Source organism: Carassius auratus, chromosome 3 (genome assembly GCF_003368295.1).
Source record: "Carassius auratus strain Wakin chromosome 3, ASM336829v1, whole genome shotgun sequence".
Classification (NCBI taxonomy): domain Eukaryota; kingdom Metazoa; phylum Chordata; class Actinopteri; order Cypriniformes; family Cyprinidae; genus Carassius; species Carassius auratus.
In genome coordinates, this window is record NC_039245.1 from 13,522,941 (window position 1) to 13,538,030 (window position 15,090).

General features: G+C 41.5%; 1 protein-coding gene across 1 annotated transcript in view; it reads right to left on the bottom strand.

Annotated features, from left to right (window-relative positions):
- Positions 1–5,119: 5,119 nt before the first annotated feature.
- The window catches only part of LOC113048797 (alpha-2-macroglobulin-like protein 1), a 36,040-nt gene continuing 26,069 nt past the window's right edge, over positions 5,120–15,090 (bottom strand). The window contains exons 2-35 of the mRNA XM_026210658.1: positions 14,284–14,406; positions 13,958–14,141; positions 13,739–13,895; positions 13,571–13,623; positions 13,473–13,493; positions 13,186–13,351; positions 13,019–13,103; positions 12,836–12,950; positions 12,616–12,736; positions 11,710–11,819; positions 11,473–11,643; positions 11,180–11,404; positions 10,889–11,098; positions 10,663–10,812; positions 10,125–10,250; positions 9,957–10,047; positions 9,697–9,838; positions 8,890–9,115; positions 8,382–8,505; positions 8,190–8,311; positions 8,055–8,106; positions 7,880–7,963; positions 7,603–7,779; positions 7,419–7,494; positions 7,196–7,352; positions 7,043–7,117; positions 6,726–6,888; positions 6,473–6,657; positions 6,173–6,391; positions 5,956–6,077; positions 5,645–5,726; positions 5,485–5,568; positions 5,300–5,405; positions 5,120–5,216 (exon numbers count right to left, since the gene is read on the bottom strand). Of these exons, the coding sequence (XP_026066443.1) occupies positions 5,176–5,216; positions 5,300–5,405; positions 5,485–5,568; positions 5,645–5,726; positions 5,956–6,077; positions 6,173–6,391; positions 6,473–6,657; positions 6,726–6,888; positions 7,043–7,117; positions 7,196–7,352; positions 7,419–7,494; positions 7,603–7,779; positions 7,880–7,963; positions 8,055–8,106; positions 8,190–8,311; positions 8,382–8,505; positions 8,890–9,115; positions 9,697–9,838; positions 9,957–10,047; positions 10,125–10,250; positions 10,663–10,812; positions 10,889–11,098; positions 11,180–11,404; positions 11,473–11,643; positions 11,710–11,819; positions 12,616–12,736; positions 12,836–12,950; positions 13,019–13,103; positions 13,186–13,351; positions 13,473–13,493; positions 13,571–13,623; positions 13,739–13,895; positions 13,958–14,141; positions 14,284–14,366 (4,305 nt within the window). The 5' untranslated portion in view covers positions 14,367–14,406 and the 3' untranslated portion in view covers positions 5,120–5,175. The remainder of the gene's footprint in view (positions 5,217–5,299; positions 5,406–5,484; positions 5,569–5,644; positions 5,727–5,955; positions 6,078–6,172; positions 6,392–6,472; positions 6,658–6,725; positions 6,889–7,042; positions 7,118–7,195; positions 7,353–7,418; positions 7,495–7,602; positions 7,780–7,879; positions 7,964–8,054; positions 8,107–8,189; positions 8,312–8,381; positions 8,506–8,889; positions 9,116–9,696; positions 9,839–9,956; positions 10,048–10,124; positions 10,251–10,662; positions 10,813–10,888; positions 11,099–11,179; positions 11,405–11,472; positions 11,644–11,709; positions 11,820–12,615; positions 12,737–12,835; positions 12,951–13,018; positions 13,104–13,185; positions 13,352–13,472; positions 13,494–13,570; positions 13,624–13,738; positions 13,896–13,957; positions 14,142–14,283; positions 14,407–15,090) is intronic.

The following is a 15,090-nucleotide window of genomic DNA, read 5'->3' on the forward strand; positions in this document are numbered from 1 at the left end:
TAAATGGCGAATAAGAACCATAAATTATGTATATACCATTGGTAATATTGAGCTAAAGTAAACATCTGTTAACTATTTTTACATAAATTGTTGTGGCTGTATTGATTTAAAAGCCTAATAATGTGGTGGGTCCACCAGACTCGGGGATATTGGCTGTGTAACAAAAATATTAACATCTTACAATTGTTAAAGAACTGTATGGACTGACTGTAAAATAAGAATGAAAATTTTAATTTGTTCAAATTCCAATTCCCCAAAAATAATAATAATAATAATGGTTATTACCCATATGGGTATAATAGCAGGGACCCATAATCAGCCCACATGGGGCCCAGCTAGTGTGGGCCCCAGATGGGAGAAACCTGGGATGCCCAAGTAGGTTTTAGCTAGGGCCCATGTGAAGCCCACCTTCAGCCCATCTGGGCTTGCCCACATGGGGCCACCATGGAACCCCCGGACAAAATTAACTGGGCCCCCACTCACCAGCCCATATCCATCCCTTATGGGCCCCACATGGGTGTGTTGACAGGGGAAGTTAAGGAACAATGCTACTACAAGTAGTGCACATGGGTGTTAGGCCCAGAAGCAAAAATCACATCACACAATCAAACAAAAAAAAAAAAAAAAAAAAAAAAAAAAAGCGTATTAAATCACAAGAAAAGTGGCTGGCCTGGTCCCTTTTTGGAAATAAAACAATCATGTTAGTTGCCAGCCTCATTAAACAGCATAGTCAACTCAAACATGGCTAGAAAATATAGCCCTACTTTTCAGTATGCTCAACTGTCCCACAGCTCATTGACATAAGACAAAAGGTGAACATTCCGTTGCTACAGACAGACAAAAGTATTTTAAAACATGTTCCAATGCAGATATAAAACACTCAATGACAAATGTGCATATTAAGGCGTTTACCGATGCAGCCCAGCAGCTCAAGTCACAATGGGATCACAACAAATTTTAAAACTCCATGCAGAAGCCCGTGTCCTCCATGAAGAGTAGACACGTACTTCTGGAAATTACCCTGATAAAACAAAGTATTAAAATTCAAATGGCAGTGATTACTCGTACTCTACCATGACCAACAGTACCTACATGAAAAGGAAGCCCAACACGCACCGTGTCCAGCACCAACACAAAGGCTGCGTCCGAAATCGCATACTTAACGAGTAGGTAATACATTTCAATAAGTAGCCTACTTACTTAACGAGCGCTAAAAGAGTACGTACTCTACAGCCAAATCTCGTTGAGTATGAATGAATTCCGCCATGTTTACGTTATCATGTGACCTATGACGTTATAACAACTTCAGATATATGACTGACTGCTTCAGGTTTAATATTTACTACCTAAATATTTTGATGTTGATGCAATTTGCTCCTTTTGTGGTCGGTCTTGTTGAATACACAAATGCCCTTTTATTGTTATTGTAGTTTAACCAATGTATTTGTGTTGTTTTTGTTTTAACTCTATTGAAATGACCCACAGTTTAATCCTTGAAGATTAAACCCTTCATAGCATCAGTAACTCCACAACCCCAGCTCGTACGGTTTTCCTCAGCTTTTGCTGATATCTGCACAAATAAGACGTTGATCAGGTGCTTGAAGATCTCGGCTTTGGAGAAGAATGTTGATTTTACACTTGAAAAATGTAAATATTACTACTTAAAAATTAAAATTACCTCAGAAAGCATTTCTAGCCCACCCCAACACTTATCAACAATAATGATAAATGGTGACTAATAATAATTATAATTATTATTATTATTTTTTCATATCTATGCATAACGTCACACAAGACAAATGCAGCTAAGATGAATACATTTAAATATTCAGTCAAGTAATGAATTAATGTATGTGCTAATGAAACAATTAGGCTATATTTTATTTACTGACAACAACAGGAGACATGAATAAACAAGTAAAATAATAAATAAAAGTCAACAACACATGAAACAAAACTTTATTCAGAAATAGTTCTGTATTTGAATGTTTACAGACGGTGAATCCACATCCGTCCATCACATCCCTCACTGCTGCAGTCAGACTGAATCTGATCATGATGAGAGAGGGACATCGAGTCCTTGTCTGAGTGCAGAGAGGATGAGGAAGACCATGATGAAGACCCTGAACCACACAACCCTGAACACGAGCAGGAGAACATGTGCGGGACGATCTGACTGCTGCTGTGTCTGCTCTCCATGAACACTTTGTCATGTCAGCATTCTATTTATTGCTGAATTAAATTTTATATTTTTACAATTGCATGTTAATTTGATAAAGCTTCATTATTTCTGTGATTTAGTGAACTGAACTGGTGAGCAGAAGGTTTCTGGATCAATCTCCAGCGGTGTGTCTTTACTCTAGGTGACTCCAGAGGGATTGAGATCCTGTAATAACAGCACTGTAAGTCACTTCAGATAAAAGTCTCTGGCAAATTAATACATGTAAATGTGAATTTTGTGAATGCTTTTTTTTTGTGTCTTGGGCAGAAAAATGCTTAATAAAGCTGCTTATTTCTTAAAGCTTCTTTTCTTCAATGTTCTACTATAATATTAATGCATGCATACATTTAATACAGTTTCGATTTGGGGTTTTAAAGGGTCAGGTCATCTAAACATATAAATTCAGTCATTAATGACTTGCCTCCATTCTGTTCAATCCTTTGCCTGAAAATAAAAGGTGATGTTGGTCAGGTTTCTCCTGCTGGTTTGTGTTCATACAGTATCAGTCAATGGAGCCTGACTTTCAGATTCTTCATGACATTATTTGATGATACTTTAGAAACTTCTGAAACTCAGGCTTTATTGACTGAAATTGTATGAACAGAAACCAGCAGAACAAACTTGACAAAAATCACATCCTCAGTGTCTTTTGGTCTTTCTCTAGATGTTCTCGCTGGCTCTGGGGTCACTGAAGATGAAGAGACCACAGCATCATCTGGTCCTGATGAGAAAACAAGTGGAGATGCAGTGATGGAGCATTTCATCCATGACTCTCCATCTTCAGTGCACACGGCAGTCTGCAGACATTTCAGATCCTACAAAGATGCACAAACACAAAACAAAAGCAGTCATTTTAACAGCACAGTGTCACTTCATTTCTGTATTAGAAGTAGCATAATGATCTTACTTTGGATTTTTCTTTCAGGTTTTTTTCCACAGATGCTGCTGTCACCTACTCCACCACAAAAGATCTGCATCAAATGTACAGCAAACAAGAATCAGAAAAGTGCTGTAATAACTGTTTATTAATAAACTACAACTTAAGATTTAAAATATGTTTTGATGACTGTAGTGTACTCACTGAGAATCTTTGATGGCAGCATTTCTTCATCAGTCTCTCACACGTGTCTCATCTGTCCCTGTAACATCCAGACAAGAGTCAGTCTCTGTGATTTATCTGTGATATACTGCATTTACATGTTAAGATAGATGCTGATGTGTTCACTAACTTTATCCAACACAAGAGCTCCACAATTTATCAACAACACTAATGTTCAAATGAAATAGATAACTTATGTTTACTTAATGTAGATTTAATTTACATTACTTACATTCATCTAAAGCAATGTAGACAGTTGATTCTACATAATAACACACACATCTCTCACTCAAATGTCTGTTCATGTGATTTGCTCTTTTGCAGTTCTCTTAGAACATTTCTCTGTCTCATATTAAACAGACAATTAATCGTCTTTAAGATGTAGGATATATGGTTCATGCAAATCCACTTTGGAGACGTACATATGCTTACTGGAGATCCGCTGTCCACTTTACATAATAAAACATGTTTTAATGTTGTTTTTCCATCACAAATATACTATGATGTAACTGGCTAGCGTCTTTACACCTTAATAAATCAACAGTTTACTCTACAGTAGCTCAACAAATACGATTTTATCACATAGGAACCGTGTTTTGTTTTAGAATACTCACCTTTGTAAACACCTTCTACGCTGCTCTCCTTCACATTCGATGACGATTCATCCCTTTCGCGTGGCATTCTGGGATTGAAAAGTATCCCTCGATGAACCCTTCAGAATCTTCGCTGAAGCAGTAGGACATCCGGGGATTACTCGCCTACTGTTTTATGGTTTCGAACGTACTTTCTTCACATACTCTTTTCCCCCTACTATATAGTAGGCATATTAGAACGCAAATTAAGTATACGTACAACTGAATCTCGTGAGCATTATTGCAATTCTCGCCTACTCTTATGAACGCAAAAGATTAAACATACTAATTTGTCGCATACTGCTTTTTCCATACTATATAGTAGAGAAGTATTCGATTTCGGACGCAGCCAAAGAGAATCTGCCTTGCAACCAACAGACACTTACTTCCTAATTGGTCATGTGACTTTTCAGAACATGTGATCCTGGGTGTTGTGTGAACGTCAGCTATCTTGTGTGCCTGCCTGTGTAGATCCCCACACCTGAAGCAAGTCCAACGGGAAAACTTAACCAATTGCTCAATCACCACCAGTGTGCAGCATCCACCTGGATGTGATCGCAGCCATAGGTGGAGTGGAGGGAGAGCCAATTCAATGAATGGGGTTTGAGAAGCCATGATTGGCAAGAGTCAATGGAGGGAATTTGGCCAGGACTTCAGGGATACACCCCTACTCTTTACATGTGATTTTTAAATGAAGTTACAAAAGAAAACCTTACAATTGTTACCAATTCCAGTCAATCGCACCCCAATATGCACATTTCACATGCATCACATGTTTGTTCTATTCAAAGTGGCATAACTGTATGAGACAAAATATCACTTCACCAAGTTCTGTCTGTGTGAAGAGACCCTGCAGCAAATCGGTGAAGTGTTCCCAAAGTGACGTAAACTTCCAATGACTTCCTTGCTCAATCTAACAAGGTGACCTCTGAATCAGGTGTTAACTAAGACTTCCAAAACATGCAGGGGACCACTGCCTTAGTCTGATCACGGAAGCTGGTCTGAGACAGGATGTTGTATTTAACAGGTCACTAGAGAAAGGGTCTAGGGCCACAACACTGAAAAAGCTTCCACATTTGCCAGTTTGCTTTTTAAAGGTTACCAGCTGTAAACAAACCCTGGTTTATGCAAATTGGTCAGCTTTGTATGAAAGAAAGTGACAAGGACTGGATTAAAAGAGGAGTTTTATTTCATACATCCTATAGCCAGAAATTAAGCACAAATCACAAACAGGGAGGCACGTATGTGGTCTCAAATGAGTCACCTGAAAGTGAAAACAGCAAGTCAGCTTGACAGGCATGTTCAACCAGGAATTCAGCCAAAAAGCATAAACCATTGAACACCTACTTGGCTTATAGTAGTCATACACCTCAACGACTGCTGGCTTGAGATCCTGCACTGCAAGACCCTGTTTCAGTTGTAGCTTGTAGGTCATGGGGACACCCTTAGCAACCTGCGAGACAGGAGGGATGGAGGAGCACATAAGCACACATGAAGGGGAAGATAGAGAAGCTACCCTGTGCACATCTCACCCCTTTCAGATACACCAGCACATGGTCATCTCCAGCATCAACCCGCTGCACTAGTGGAGCAAATGAATCTGGTGGGGATCCAAGCTGAGAAAGAAAGTCCATTAACTGTAGCAGCTTCAAACATCTTGGGATGTTACAAGTCATCTTAAAACATACGAACCAGTGATGTATCTGCTGTGAAACCTGACAGGAGTTTAATGTCCACAATAACCATGTTCGTAGTTGGTTTTGCACCATTGTACCTGAAGGAGTGAAGAATTAAAAAAAAAAAAAAAAAAAAAAAGGCAAGCACTGCAATTTGGCACATCTAGAAAAAATCTATATAAAAAAAAAAAAGCTCAAGGTTGCTCAGAGTTGGCACAAGTTGCATTTGTGCAGCTATTCCAACCGTATACTTTATTAGGGGCTAAAGGGGATAACTACATTTGGACTGGCTTTGTGAAATGGTCAGAGAATTTAAGTGGTTCTTACGTCACAGTGATGTTCAGCAGGAGATCAGATCCACGCACTCTGCAGTCTCTTGCCACCTTCACTTCAACACCAAGTGTACTGGAAACTCGAATGGGTGTTGGGACGTTGTAGAAACATGCAACCTGGGGATAATAAAAACCCACCCACACTAATAAACACACCTACACTATGATCGAACAGGGACAAGCATAGAAGTTAAGCATGTGAAGTGTACGACCTGCACAGACACACAGGTGGAGCCCTTGGCTTGAACACTATATCTGCCAGGAATGTTCTTCAGCCGCTTCTCCTGATACAGCAGCCGGTTGTCTCGATTCACATCAAAGTTATACACCTCTCCTGCCACAGAGGACTGTAAAGTAACAGTGCTGGAGCCCTCCAGGCTGAACACTTTAGCGGCGAACAGAGACAGAGCATGAAGAGCCACCACAGTGTCCTAAAAATAGACAGGAGATTAAAAAAAAAAAAAAAAAACCCTCAGACATCATTTGTGCTCCTGTTTGGTGTGCGGTCTCACCTGGGTGGAGGAAAAGCCTCCATAAGGGTTCTGCTGGGCCACAAGCCAGTTGACAATGCGGTTAGCATAGCTCAGATCAGTGGTCGTGAGAGGCTGTACAGAGAGAACCGCTAGCAGCACATACGAGCTGATCTCCACCGCCAGAGTGTCACCAGATGACGTCTGAGACCAGTGGAGCTTGTTGCCTTAGGACGAGAGAGGACAGAAAGTTGATGCCAAAGAACCTGAACATCAAGAGACTAGTGAACCTCACCTTCAGAAATGGCAACGTTCTTCAAGGCAGTTAAAAGCCGAGCTCGAGTGCTGGTCTCTCCAGCCAGACTGAAGGTGTAGGCAAGCAGAGCCGTCGTGTAAGTGTTTCCCAGGTTCCCAACGACAGGCCTCAAGCAAGACCGAGCATTGGTGATGACCGGATCCTGAAAGCAAAGCAGAAAGGGTCACTACACCAGTGGTTCCAAACAAAGTTTCTGGAGGCCATTTAAGACAAGGAAAACATGCAATGTTGAGGGGTCTCCAGAAATTACTGGACTACACAACTGAAAGGTCAAGAAGCTGGCAGACATGTTTTACCGTGACAAGGACGCCCATTTCAAGGAGTGATGCAACAACGTAGCCAGTCATGGTCACATTGTCACCAACACCACCCTAAAAACGGAGCAGCATGACGCTTTAGGTCCGACGTAGACTTCAGATCAGTTACAACACATTTAAAGAAACAAGCACCTTCATGTCAATATGGTACAGGGTTCCCTCTTGCATGAAACAGCCATCTGAACCCTGCTTGCTGATCAACCAATCCTGTGCGCTCTTGAGGACACTGGGATCAATGAAGATGAAACGCCTTGCTAGGCCAAAAGACCTCATGACGAAGGTGGTCAACCTGGCCAGGAAGAGTTGCATTACAACCCAATTCAATGATGCACAAAAGGAAAAGATTGAAACGCACCATGTATTGGATGCATCGTAGCCAAATGTGCTGTATGAACCATCACTGTGCCTGTAGTTTAGCTGTCCTTGGTATCCTGTTCAAGTCAAAAAAAAAAAAATAAAAAAAAAAAACCTTGGTCAGGATTCACATTATCCCAAATGAACTCCGAGGAGTAGGACTTGTAGGATTCGGTCATCTGTACCGCTCTGAAGGTAACCAGTGGCAGTCTGTCGGATGGTTGGGGTGAGCTGCGCAGTGCCTTCCAGGTACTGCAGGATGTAGATATTGGGAGCAAGAATTATCATATTTTGTTCTCCACAGCCAGATGGCATCTGTAGCAAGCCATCAAGATTATTTAGTGCACGACCCATTATGTCCCCTAAGAAAAATGAAAACAATGCCGCCTGAAACCACTCATTTTGCTGAAATTTTCCGATTAATTAAAGGAAAAAAAAAAAAAAAAAAAAAAAAAAGTTTACCAAGGACTGAAACAGAGCATTTGGCAGATCCCAGAACCACATTTGCTGGAAATGTCAGAGACACATCTTCTGAAAGGACACTCCCTGTGGACAAAACCGAACAGATCAGCAGAGAGCCCTACAGTTTGCTGGTAGAGCAAGAATGCATTTAGAAAGTCACTGAGTGCAAACAAACCCTTTGGACAAAATAACCAACTCTGGGTGAAGATCCTTTCAACTCCTTCAGGCTATAAAAGGAGCAGAAGTGCACCAAATCAGTAAAACTGCATGAGCTCCATGATCAGACTCCAGAAAGCTGGTTAACGCTTACCAGAACAAGTAGACTCTCAGTAACAATGTCAATGCGTCCTCTTGTTGGCACGGTCACAACTTCAGTGCCACATCGAACCTGGGATTGATCAGCCTGAGCACTGACAGTCACATTTACAGATCCTATAATACAGACGGGAAGTGAGCAACATCTCATACTCAATTTAGAAGAGACAAACCATGAAAAACAGACCAAGGACCGATGCGGAGAGAATCCATTTAAAGGTCTTTCTCCCACTGGCACAGAGACAGGATGAATACAGATCATTAAAAGGTCGAAGACTGAAGTCAGAGGAAGACCCTGGAGTCACTTTAACCTGCCAATAAACAGTATTATTAGTACACAGTAAAGAGGTCTCTCCAGTTTCATTTAGGGGTGAGATTGACATTTCTAAGATGGAGTTCTTACACTGTTAACTTAGCTAGCTTAGGCCTGACAGGGACAGTCTACTGAAGTCTCCATGTGTAGTGTGGTGGTCAGTCCATAACAGTCACAATCATGTACTGAAATTCTGGCACATGATACGGCTTAAATTTGACAGTGCAATACTAGTGGAAGGTGGCCCAGTTTTAAATTGCCAATTCTGACAGTTACAACAGGCTACAGCTTAACATGAAAAGTTCAAAGCAAGGTGATACAAAGCCCACACACACACACACACACACACACACACACACACACACACACACAGAATACGGACCATGATGCACTTGGACAGGTAGTTGAAGACCGTGGCCTTCAGCTCAAAAGACTCTCCACGGATGATGGAGTAAGGCAGGGAGAGCTCCAGGAAGAAGGGCTGGAAGACCGTCAGCTGAACAGGAGGAGCCAAGCCAAAGCCTTTGGAGGACACACAGAATGCCTCTGTCTCCCATGTGGTTATGGTGTCAGGAACAGTCAGATTAACTCTTGTGGATCCAGCGTTTCTGAAAAGTACACAATATACATTTATTAATTAACATGGGCCAGGAGGGGTAAGTGGAGCCCAAGTGGCTTTAGATCATGGTCAGACTCATTCCTGGGGGGCCACAGCCCAGCAGAGTTCAGATTCAACCAAAACAATTCAGCAGAACAAGTCCTACAGGCTCAATTGAAGCCTACATGGCATGTGTTGGGGCAGTGTTTGGAACTTAACAGTTTGACACCTGCTTTAAACCTAGTCCACATGTACATTGATTTATCCTCCATTTAAAGTTAAATCCACATGAAAGTGCAAAGACTGACACAGTGAAGAAAACCAAACTAGCAGGTGCCTGACCCTAAACCCAGTTTACATGGGGCAAGTCTGTAACTGGCCAAAGGAAATAAGTGCACTTAAACCAGCAATGCTGTCCAACCAGTGAAACTGGACAATCTGTAAATGTTCACCTTGGCAGTAGTTTAAGGTTCCATTTGGGACCAGATATTGCATGTGTGTGAACGAGTGGCCAAACCACAAAAAGCTGTGTGGGTAGACAGGCCCTGGTGATGGGGGAGTCATTTTGCTGAAACAAGATTCTTCACTGACCCCACTTGAGAGAGCTGCCAGATCCAGGTTTCCGGAAAATAAGTCCTGACAGTCACATCAAAAGAACCAACATCACCTCCAGCACCCCCACCTCCAATGTCCTTTGATAGAGAAGCCATTTGAAAGGCTACAGGACGAGGCACTGAAAAAAAAAAAAAAAAAAAAAAAAAAAAAAAAAAAGGGTCTCGAATTCAATATACACTAGATAAATAAGGGCCATGCACCAGGCTGTCCTATATAGGAAAACCGAAGACACCTACAGCCAAAGTTGCGATAGTAATTCAGGCCTCTGTAGGTCAGGCAGTTAGGTTCTCGGACCTGCAGATTTGTTGCAAGCTTCATCCCCACACTCTGTCAAAAGACAAGCATAAAGATGCATTTGAAGAATCAGTCAGTAAGTGGCTGAATGACTGCAAACAATTTCCAACCTGGAAAGAGTCATAAGCTTGGTCCGTAGGAACAGCTCGACGGGGTCGAACATTCAGGCACTCCTGTTCATCCTCAACAGGAAACGGATAATAGGATTGAGATCGTACTGGGAGTAGGTTGAACACCTAAAAACATGGAAGGGGAGAGAAGGGTCAGGTCAAACCCACCTCACTGAGCAGTTTAAGATACACAAGTATTGTAGCAAACCGCAGTGTTGGTCTAGTTTTTAAAAACTAGAGACCGGTCTATGGATAAGGGATTAACACCTGCAGGATAAAACCCATGGCACATTGGTGAAATACCAGGCAAATACGCAAGATCACTTGGGAAAAAATAAAATAAGTCTCATCTGGATTAGCATCCATTGCTAAGTTAAACCACCAAATCGCATAGGAGAAAAAGCTTTTTGACTGTAGATGTGGTAGTTTGACAAATATTAGGTTGCTTGCAACAATTGCTTTGGTTTGTCTAATTGATCCAGCTGCAAAACCTGGATGTCAAAAAGTATGACAAGACTAATGAACTGCACATGGATACCGCTTCAGCAGTCAGACGTCTTCCTGGCTCCATGATCCGAACACTCTGATCAACAGCACTGAGGCCACACAGGGATCCTGCTTGAGCAGACACCGTCAAAACATTTCCCTCACCAGGAACAGCTGTAGGGGGAGAAAACTGCAGAGACACCTGGAAAAAGAACAAGCTCAAGCTGAAGGACATGCTGCCACAACCCACAGAGTAGAGGTGCTAGAGGTCCACACACCTGGTTTTGGAAACACATTTCAGTGTCAAGAGCTGCAGTAGCAGCAACCACATTCTCACTGGGCAGAACACAGAAGGCCAGAATCTGCACTACTGGAGCCATATCGACACTGACAGACAGCTGGAACGACACTGTGCCACTTGGTGCATTCAGGGCCCTCACTTGAACCGTCTGAAATCCATGCAGGACGATCACTCCTTTGGACAAGACCTGACAAGAGACAGACTGGGGCATAAGAGGTGCCAAAAAGAGAACGAACAAGTGCAGTCATCAAAACCAGCATCCACTCACCATATAGACGATGTCGGCACTGTAGTCACCAGTCTCTCCAACAAAAGAATATTTGATTGTCACTGGATACTTGGCACCACATTTCAGCGGCTGCTCAAGCGTCCCTATAGTCAGTTCACTAAACGTTGGGTAGTCTGTAGCAGTTTGGAAAAGCGGCACATTCCTCGTTTCCGTAGTGAAGTAGGGCGATTTAGGATCATAAAAATCCTGTGATGTTGCACTTGCCTGAGGAACGAGTTAATAGAATTAGCTTCTTACAGAAGTCAGTTTATAGAGAAAAAACCCTTTCGTACCATCAGATTCAGACCAGCTTTAGGGAAATCAGCTGTGTTGAGGGAGAAAGAAGCCACTCCGTTCAGGTTCGTAGTCAGATTCAGCAGCAGTTTGTTGGGCCATTGGCTAACATCCAGGAGATAGACTGCCTTCCTTGCTATTGGAGTCCCATTGAAATAAGATGCAGAGATCTGTTGGGAAAGAAAGGTTAGGAAAGGGAACCAATGAGGACGGCGAAGAGCTGAAGCTTTATTCACCTTCCCATTAAGGATTGATCCATAGTTAAAGAAACCTGGGAGGTCCGAAAACGAGACCTTGCCAACTTCAAACGTAATGAAGACAGTTGTGGATTTTGACATCATTACACCTTGGAGAAATAAAAAAAAGGCACCAAATAAGAAATGTTCAAGTCAGGGTTAGTTGACAGGGATTTGAGACCAAGCCTTTTCATCCAGAAAGGCTAAGATTAAGTCTGTCAACCCCATAAGACTTGTAGGACTAATGGGATTAAGTCACTGCATTAATCAACTTTTAGTCAAGCTGTAGCTGCCAACATTTGTCTCAAGTCATTCTCTTCAGGCCAAGTCAATTTAGCTCAAATTTGAATCAAGGACTGCATTTTCAAAAACTCGAATGACCGTTTTCCTTTTTGGGTGAACTATCCCTTTGACAGTAGTGAAAATGCAGCAGCTTTATATCTGAAAAGCAGAATAAGACAAATACAGGAGCATTACAAATTAAACTCCTTTTTCAGATCAAGTAGGAGTACTTAATTTAACATGCTTTGTTGGTTATGACGATGGGGATAGATAGGAATGCGGTCCCTTCAAGACGGTAGGCATGCAATATTGACATGTTCAGTTTATCCACCCAGTCACGGTCACTTAAAGTCCATTACACAAAAGACACTTGGACTGCTGTGTGTATTAGAGCGCGGATCAAGTGCTGGAAGTGCTGAGAACTAAAGTGGATGGTGTCAGATAGCACTTCTAGCAGTATAATTCTGCCCATCTGGTCTTAATTCTCACACCTCATCCCCAACCTTTTGGGTGCGAATGCCATTAAGTAGTTGGTTCACATTCTTCCACTGCTGCCATACTGAGACTAGATCTGCAACCCCCCACCAAAAAAATAAAAATTGTTCAAATCAGCCAGGTTCTCACCTGTTCCCTCTTCAGTGACGTTCACGTTAACAAGGAAGGAATTTTGCAGTTGCTCTTCAAATTTGGTGGTGAAAAACTCTGACGTACGGATAGTAAGGGAAGCACATCCGGTGTTGTTCATCTGGTAGCAGAACAAAGAGGTGGTAAGATTCAGGTGTAGACTTGCAGGAAAAAAAAAAAAAAAAAAAAAAAAACCCTGCTCTGCACAGTGGTCTCCTACCATAGCGGTTTTGTTAAGACACACACGAGACACACCAGGTACCACAGAAAACAGGAACGGCTCACGACATACTTCTACCAACGCTTGACCAGGTACAGGTTGCCCAAATGTGTATCTGGGGGTAGAGGGTTAAGGAACAAGATCACCAACCAAAAAGTCAAGAATATAAGAGCTCACACTTACTTGGCACAAGCCTCAACTTTCAGTCCAACATCTCCCACACTGTACGTCTGTGGTGTGGTCAAGGTGACATCAAACTTGGGTAAAACTAAACCAGAAACCAAGGCTTTAAATTAGGACCCCAGTCAGTCATCAAGACTACCCACTGCACATCATGTGTGGTAACTTACCATACTTTTTCACCTCAAAATCCTGAGAAATCATACGGTCACCAATAAAAGCCCTCAGAGCATACATCCCAACCTGAGCCTCAGGGTTTAACTGGTGAGAAAGCTGCAATATCCACCCAGTTGAGGAAACATTTGTCCACTGACCGATCCGGTTCTTGTTATTGTCCTATTTGGAGGGAAAAAGCTTGGAATGATGAAAGCCCAAGAAACAGTAAAACCACAAAGAACATGTAGAGGTGAACCAGTGTTGCATCTATCCAAAGACTTGATCCAGAACAAGTTCTCACCTCCACCACCACTAGACTGTACTGTAAAGACAAACATAACATTAGGCAACTTCTATTTAAAAAAAATCCTGGAAGACCAGAAGCAGCTCAGGCTTTACCATTTGATCAAGAGGAACAAATTTAGCATCCATGGTCAGAACCCTGAAGTTCACTGCGGAAGAGAAACAGCTCACTTGGATTATAATGCACTTGAAGGTGTACAAAGTCCATTACACTACAAGTTCTGATCACTTCTAATATTAATACAAGGGTCATTTGTAGCTCACCCATTTGTCCTGGGTTGTAGATGGGTTTGTCGGTTTGGATGAAGGTCAGAGGCAGGTAACTTCTGAACATGACTTTCCTCTCTTCTGTCATTTTGAAGAACCTCCCTTGAAGGACCACCCTCACTTTCTGCACTAATTCTCCATCTACTTGAGGAGCCTGTAGAGAAACACTTTAATACAGGAAAGAAAAAACACTTCATGTGCCACACTGAGACAGACCTGGAAACTAAAACAACGGTGAAACACGGTTGAAGAACTCTGCTGCGCAAGCGGTGTTGTCTTGTTCTGGTCATCAACCAGAAAGATGTTCATTGCAAGACTCTCATTGGGTTTCAGAAGACTTGCACACAATTTGGCATTAGAGCCAGACTCGATCACTGCAGAAAACATCACCAAGAAGGATCTGTGGAAACAAACACACTCCAAGTCATATCAGAACACATGCATGTAAATATATAAGAGATAGGTTCCATAGACGCATAAACTGAGAAAGTCACATTCAAACAAAGACACTTTATTTTTCATTTCAAGCCCCATTTACTCACGGTCCTGATCTCTGTCCACCAACAGCAAAGAGAAAAAGGACTAAAACGAGCCCTTTCCAAATACATAACTCCTTCACAGCCATGAAGAGCGATCAGCCAAGACTTGATTTGATTTGATTTGATTTGATTCCCTTTTCAAAAAACACTGCAAACCTTTAACAAACTCCACAGTCACTCTCAATCAGCTGCACTGTTGGCAGCGATATTTAAACACACTTAATTGGAGGAATTCATTTATTAGCTGATTGACTGATTGAACCAGTTAATTTGCAAAATGATTCACTGTCATGCTGTTGACGCCTGCTGGTCAAAACTGTATTTCAGTACAAGAACTGGCCAAACATGCATCAAATGCCTTTTTCAACCAATTGAAAACATTGTATTGATATTGTACTTTTAAAATACAATTTACAAATCATCAAATACTAGGGATGTGCTCTCAAAACTTATAATAAACAACACAAATATTCCCTTAAAGTGGAAGTGAAACAGTCAATTGTATTATTTAGTGAACTGATTTCTACTTTAACATTAATTTAATTTATCCTTTATCTTTTATTAATTGAAAATTAAGAAACTTATTTTTTTGTCAAACAAAGGGGATTTACTATTAACATAAAACATGGAAGAAATGTTGTGTGATTAATCCTTTAAAAATAATGTTTGTTTCATTTTTGTAATAGTAGAAGTAGTAGTAGGCTAAGTAAAGGTGCTGGTCATATGATTAGAATATCATCCAAAAGTTGATTTATTTCACTAATTCCATTCAAAAAGTGAAACTTGTATATTATATTCATTCATTACACA